This window comes from Tetrao urogallus, assembly GCF_951394365.1.
Source record: "Tetrao urogallus genome assembly, chromosome: 26".
Taxonomy (NCBI): Eukaryota; Metazoa; Chordata; class Aves; order Galliformes; family Phasianidae; genus Tetrao; species Tetrao urogallus.
The window spans coordinates 3,937,711-3,945,119 of NC_136839.1; the positions used below are offsets into that span (position 1 = coordinate 3,937,711).

The following is a 7,409-nucleotide window of genomic DNA, read 5'->3' on the forward strand; positions in this document are numbered from 1 at the left end:
TTCGTGTCCCCTCGGAGAAGAGCCCAAGTATAGAAGCAGAACTGCCCCCTCCACGTGACCAGCAGTGACCCCCAGACTCCCCCAGAAATGCCTGCCGGCATATTTGGCAGTGAGTTTGGAACAACGGGCTCGGTCTCACACCCCAACTGCAAACACATCCTCTAATTAAGTTTCCACAGGGCCCAGCAGAAAGCAATCCGAGGGGACAGGCAGCTGCTGCCCATCCCGCACAAAGGCGATGTTACGGCCATCCAGGCTCTGCCCGGGGAACCCAAGGGACAACAGCACAGGCAGCACAGAGCTGGTGCGGCGGCGGATGGCCAGGGGCAGATCGCAGAGCAGCACTCAGCGCGGCCGCTCGTGATTCACCGTGCAGCTCTGAGCATAACCATTGTTTTGCTTAAAACACATCCTCCCGGGGCGCAGCCATCTTCACTCTTATTAAGAGAGGTTTTCAGCTTTCATCGCTATGGAGAAAAGTCTGCAAGTGAGCGCAGCACACCCTGAAGGCAAAGCGTGAGGGAGGAGAAGAGGAGATGCGGAGGGCTGGATGTGCCCAGAACACAGCGGTGCTCCACAGCTGAATAAAACCAACAGAATCCAAAGCGCCCGAGCTCCCAGCAGCGCCCCACCAGCGGGCACCGCTGTGCTGCCCTCCTGCACAGCAATCATGGGCGGCGTGGCTGTTTGTGCTGTCGGCTTCCGTATCGGATGTCTCACTAAATAAACAGGCTGCTCGAGTAGCTTGAACGCTCCGGGCTGAGCCAAGGCAATACAGCCACGTATGGAAGGTGGGGTGGGGTTGAGGAGGGTCGGGTAAGGCTGAGTCGGGGCTGCTGGTGATGGCTGTTTCGTTTTGCCAACCAGCTTTCCCGCATTGCTTGTGGGACTTAACAGTGAGCCAAGTCTTTGGCGTGGAGATGTACAACATGTGCTTTGGTGCTGCACAGAGGATGTGCAAACAGGGTGGGAGCTGCTAGTGGAGGTTTCTGACATGTTAACAGGCAGGCTGGGATGGAAGGGATTCCAAAGCAGGGTCAGGATGAAAGCAGACCATAATGCTGATCCCAAAGTGCCTGGGCTCTCCCAGGCCTGCCCCCATCCCAGCACCTCCTGGCCATAAGAGCCTGCTGATTTGCTCCGTCCTGCAATTTACGTTGGTTTAATGGTAGACGTTAATGTACCCCTAGCATTTTCTTTCCTTTAATTTAGTCAAAGCCCTAAAAATCGCCCTCAAAGTTCACCAAATTTGCAGCACGTAACTGATGTTAATCATTCCCAGAGAGAGGACAATGAATTACAACCAAAAGGGTTATGATGTCGAATGAGACGATCCCAGCGACCCACGCGGCCACGGCCCAACTCAGCAGCTCCCATAACTCAACAACGACCACAGGATTCAGGAGAGCACTGAGATCCACACTTTGGACTGCTGGATCTCCCCACAACATCCGCTAACACGGCGACTCTGTGCTGGCACCACGGCCACCCTGCACACAGGGAGGTGACCCACGCCGTGCTGTGCAGACACCATCCACCACCAAAGCCTCCTTGGTTTCCGTGCTCCCTGCTCCCCGCGGAGGCCCCACACGGCTCTGCTCCCAGCTCTGAGCCCCCGTTGGGTTCTCCCCTTTGGAAAGAAGCAGCTGAGAAGTTCTGGGTAAAAGCACATCTCGGGTTGGGCACTGAGCAGCCTGTCCCCGTGCCACGAGTCTCCAAAAATGTCAGCCCTTAATGGGAAACACGCTTCCTATTGAGCGACTGCAAAAACTTCAGCGAAGCCTCTGCAATTAGCTCCGACCTGCTGCTATCACACCTGGCTGCTGCCGCCCTCCAGGGGCTCGCACACATCCACCTTCCATCTGAACTCACACGGGGGCTTCGGCTCAGATAACGAGATGGGAATGAGCTGCCAGGGATGGGGGATGTCTGCTGGAGGAATGTCTGCATCCCTGGCAGCCAGCGCTGCCCGGAGAGCAGGGAGAACCAAAAGGAGAATCCCGCTCTGCTGGAGACATTTAAACTGCATTTAATGTGAAAAGGAGAAACGAAGATCCTCCTTTTGTGTCCTCACCACTCAGCGCTGCTGGGTGCAAAACCCGCAGAGCAGCGGGGCACAGAACAGACCAGCAAAGGAAGCTCCTCGCTGCCCACAGTCACACATCTGCCCCTCGCTCTTATTTTAGAAAGCCTCCCTGGTAATTTGCCTGTGCTTTTGAAAAGCAAGTAATATGTTTTGAATTATAAGAGGTTACAGGGACATTTTTGTGGTAAATTTGGACTTTCATTTGCAAAAAGAAAAGAAAAAAAAAAAAACAAAAAAACAACCAACCCTTCAGAGCTACAGAAATCCGTTCGGAAATAACATTTTTTTGTCATTGCTAAGCACTTTTCAACAAAGCCTCACAGCTCCTGTTCCAAGGAGCTGTTTACATCCCGAGCAAAGAAAACGGAGGTATTTCTGTCCCTGTGAGCAAAGGGAGGAGCGGCACAGCTTCTGTCTGCGTGCTGGGATGCATAGAAAGGTGCGTGCTTTGCAGCATGCAGGCAGCATTTCTGAGCCGTTCTGAGCACCTCAGCAGCAGCCCCAGCTCAGGCAGCACTGGAAGGCTGCAGCCAACCCTCAGAGCACCCAGCTCCTGTGGGCACCGATCCCATCCGGAAGCAGGAAACCACTGGGGCAGATCAGCACGACCAGCAGCTGTTACGGCGTGCGGACCCTCCTAGCGGGACAATTGTGCAGCCATCAGCAGGGCAGCAGGCAGCGTCTGCTGGCATTTATATGGGCACGGAACCATTGGAGCTGGAAGGCCAGCCAGTCAGAAAGGTCAGCCCCAGCCCCACGTGCTCCCTTTCGAAAGCCCTCCGAGATGCAATCACAGCCCAGGCACCGAGGGACAAACAGTGATGCAACAGCCAAGCAGCAGGATCTGCTGCAGGAAGGGAATTCGGTCCTTGGGACAGGAGGGGAAATGCTCAGGCAGCTTGAAGGCATGCACAGGGCAGCGCATCTGTGGACAGGAGCTAAGGGCTCCTCAAGGGCACCGCTGGGAGAGCAGATCAGGTCGGCCAGAAGAACGGGGCCGATGTCCAGGCTGACCCTCAGCAGGTGCCGTTCAGAAGGCGATCGGCGCTGATGACCCCACGTGCCGCCTCCAGGCGCTGCCCGGGCAGCATTCCCTTGCTGCTGGCACAGCTCTGCCATTGGGGCTCACTGAGCTGCACCGCCGTGACGAAGATGAGCTGGAGCCTGGCCAAGCCTGCACGGGGAGTTTTGATGGACGAGGGGGGAATCTTCATTCCAATCATTCCAAATTCTGACACAACGCCCTGAGAGCTGATCCTCCATCCCACACCGCGCCAGCAGTTCAGATATTCGGATCTCATCGAGGAGGAAATTAAAGCGGCTTAAAGGCACGAAGAGTTGTTCATTAAGCACAAATATTTATCACTGCGAGCACAGCGAAACCAGGCATTCATGTAATATTCCCACTAAAAGACACTTCCTGCACTGCCCGGTGCAAAGCCAAGCCGGCCCAGCCCAGCTAACAAAAGATAAGAGACCCACAGCACGAAGTCAGCATCGCACAGAAAGTGCCCGTTCACTTTAAAGTAAGATCAAGACCATAGAAGAGCAGAAAGTGAAATCCCAGCGCTCCTCCATCGACCCGCACACGATGGTGTGATGACGGGACGTCCTACAGGGGCACCCGGTGGGGAATGCGGGAAGGGATTCCCTTCTTTGGGGGTCTTCCCATCAACCCTGGATCCCGAGAGGAGCTGAGCCACCCAACCCAGCACAGCCAGCCCACCAAGAGCAAAGCCCAGCCACCAGCCACTCGGATGCAAACTGCTCAGATGCGGCTGCCTATCGTAAGTTCTTTGCATTATTCTGATGACTAATAATCACAGCCACGCACTCAGGACAAAGGAATTCAAGGGCCGGATGACTTTTATTTACAATTAATTGTGTAACACCCAAGGGCTGCATGAGAGCCCCAAACTCGAGGAGCTGTAGGGCTGTGAATAAGCACTAAAACCAGGAACGTCTCACAGAACCTCCAGGCGGATGGTTGTGATGTTTGTGCACCATCACTGAGCACCAGGCACAGCAGGGGGGACGGGGCAGCAAATCCACACTGTGCCCGCAGCCCCATGCAGCCCCACGCAGCCCCGTTTGCCCATCTCTCCTGCACACATCCCTTGGGAAATATCCCTGCGTGCCCCAGGTCTGCTGTGACTGCAGCTCCTCCCACATCTGGGCTCGCTTGGGAACAACATCCAGCACGGCCCAATCTGGGTCAGCCGCTGACCCCGTGCCAAAATGGCTGCGGCACAGCACTGCTGGGCGCTGCACAGAGCACCCAGCTCCAAAAAGGGAGCACAGGGAGGCAGCAATTCCCCGTCCTATCGTGACAGGACCGACAACACCCCCACCCCGGTCACAGCCTGGGCTGTAATTTGGCTGGAACGGGATTTAAAACTGCTGTTAATCACCACCTCCAAGGCTGTAAGGCCATAGGAACTCGGCGGTGCTGGGAACGCTCGTAAAGCAGAGCACGGGTCAGTGGGCCAAGGGCAGGCTTTGCTTCTGCACCCCAGGGACACCGAGCCAGGATCCTCGCAGAGCAGCACCACCAGCACTGAATTCTGCACAACACACGTAAGGATCCCAAATAGGAAGTTTGTTCTTATGCTCTTTTGGACAAAACTACAGCAGACGGCGCTGCTGGGCGCGTTCCTTCCAGTCCCAAATGGAAGCCTGCTGATCCTTTATTTATCTGATGATGATCCTTCTGTTTCATCGAGATCCCTATTACACATTAACCAAAGAATATAAACCCCAAGAACAGCCTGTTACCTACAAGTTTCCTGCTAAGAACAGCAACCTGCGTCACAGTTATCATCACAGAAAAGGGCAATTTCTGCTTAAACATCTCATTTTTAAAACCAAAAATCATCAGTAAACAACAGCAAAAAACAAGGTTTGGGAATATAAACACAGCAAGGAGAGACATTTCGGGTTCTAGTTCAGAGTTTGGAAGGCATGCTGTGGAACAGCTCTGGTTGGAAGAGACTTTAAGTATCACAGAACCATGGAATCACAGCAGAGATGGGTTGGAGGGATCTCAAAGATCACAGAAGTAGGGAATCGTGGTATGGCTGGGATGGCAGGGACCTTAGGGATCACAGAACTGTGGAGTTGTTGGGTTGGAAGGATCATAGAATTAGGGAATCACGGCAGGGTTGGGTTGGGAGGGACCTCAGAGGTCGTAGAACCATGGAATCTTGGGTTGGGCTGAGTAGAGCTGGGCTGGAAGGGATCTTGAGGACCACAGAACCACGGAATCACAGCATGGTTGGGTTGGAAGGGACCTCACGACCCCCAGTCCCACCCCACACCACAGGCTGGCTGCCCCCCACTCACACTGCCCTGGGTCCCACCCATGGCTGTGGGCACCTCCAGGGATGGGGCACCACAACTTCCCCGTACCAGAGCCTCACCACCTTCTGAGTGAAGAATTTCCTCCTAAAACCTAACCTGAATTTCCCCCAGTCCCATCACTATCAGAGCATGTAAAAAGTCCATCAGAGCCCACACAGAACCCCCAGACCCACTCAGAATACTGACTCCACTCAGATCCTACTCACACTACTGAGCCCTCAGATCCCACTCACACTCCTTACAGCCCCACAGACCCCACTCAAAGCCCCTCAGAGTCCCACAGACCCAATCTTGCACCTCAGAGTCCCTCAGACCCCACTTGAAGCCCACTCAGAGCCCCCTCAGATCCCATTCAGAGCCTCTCCGAGTCCTTAGAATCCCAGAGACTCTTCTCAGACTCCACTCAGAGCCCTAAGAGTCCCACAAACTCCACTCAGACCCCACTCAGATCCCCTCAGACCACTCTGACCCCACTCAAAACCCCTCAGAGCCACTACAGTCCCACTGACCCCACTCTCAGAACCCCCAGACTCCACTCAACGCCCCTTACAGTCCCACACACTCCACTCAAAGCCCTCAGATCCCACTCACACCCCTTACCGTCCCACAGACTCCACTCAAAACCCTCAGCATCCCAACAGAGACCCACAGACCCCATCGCTGCACCTCAGAGCCTCACACTCAGAGCCCCAACTCAGAGCCATTACAGCCCGAGACCCCACTCAGACCCCACTCAAAGCCCCTCAGAGTCCCACAGACCCACTCACACCCCTTACCGTCCCACAGACTCCATTCAGAGCCCCACAAACTCCACTCAGAATGCAGTCAGATCCCACAGACCCCACTGGGAGCTTTCATACCCCACTCAGAGCCATTACAGCCCATCAGACCGCACTCAGATCCCCTCAGACCCCACTGGGAGCCCTACAGCCCCCAGACCCCACTCAAAGCCCCTCAGAGTCCCACAGCCCCCACTCACATCCCTTACCATTCCACAGAGCCCACTCAGAGCCCACAAACTCCACTCACAGACCCCACTCACACCCCCCTCAGAGCCCCCCACTCACACCCCACTCACACCCCTTGCCGTCCCTCAGACCCCCCCGCTCACCGCAGCCGGAGGTTCCCCATAAACTCGGGCATGGTGACGGCGTCCAGCAGCACGAAGTCGGCCTTGCCGAACTCCAAGCTCTCCTGCTCCGCCATGGTTCCGGGTGTATACGGGTGTATACGGCTGTATGTGTGTGTATGTGTGTGTATGTGAGCGGACGCCGGGCTCCGAGCCGCCGCCGCACCCCGAAGGGCGGGGGGGGAGGAGGACGGGGCGCGGCCCCGCCTCACCTCAGGTGGGCCCCCCCCTCCACACCAGTGAGTGGTAGATGTGAGGCGAGAGCGGCCCCTGCCGGCCATAGAGGAGTGTTGGCTGCGAGGCGAGAGCGGCCCCTACTGGCGGCAAGCGGGTATGGCCCCCCCTGCCGGCAGAGCGCGGCACGGCGGCAGCCGGGAGGACCCCGCCCACTGCGCTCCGCTTAATCAGAAAGACCCAAAAAGTCCGGAATTGTTACGGATGTCAACAGCGGTAGAGCAGAGAGCTGCTCCTGGGAAGCTAGGTCACCCAAGGGCAATTAGAGAATCAGTGTTAACTGGGGAACTCAGAGCGACCTCAGCAGCATTTTGGGGAAGAGGCGGTGGGTTTGGGCGTGCAGGCACAAAGCACCGTGATTAATTAACTCCATCCCCCGACCCCGCAGCCCAGTGGCAGCACCTCGAGAGAACACCCCCAAATTCTGCCCGTTTTGGCACTTTGCTGCACTTCCGCCCGATTGGTTTCACCCTTCCAGGGGAGCAACTCTGGGTGCGTTTTTATGCCGTGTTGCTGCAGGTGCTTAATTAACAAAGTGCAAACGAAGCTCCCGCTCCTTGCACACATACACCAACCCGGCCTAATATTGGCACAGCAGCC

General features: G+C 56.0%; 1 protein-coding gene across 1 annotated transcript in view; it reads right to left on the minus strand.

Moving 5' to 3' along the window:
* MYO1D (myosin ID) overlaps nt 1-6,652 on the minus strand; it is a gene marked incomplete at both ends in the record, with an annotated part of 70,645 nt that extends 63,993 nt beyond the window's left edge. Inside the window, one exon of the mRNA XM_079547273.1 lies at nt 6,558-6,652. Coding sequence (XP_079403399.1) covers nt 6,558-6,652 — 95 coding nt within the window. The remainder of the gene's footprint in view (nt 1-6,557) is intronic.
* Nucleotides 6,653-7,409: the final 757 nt, after the last annotated feature.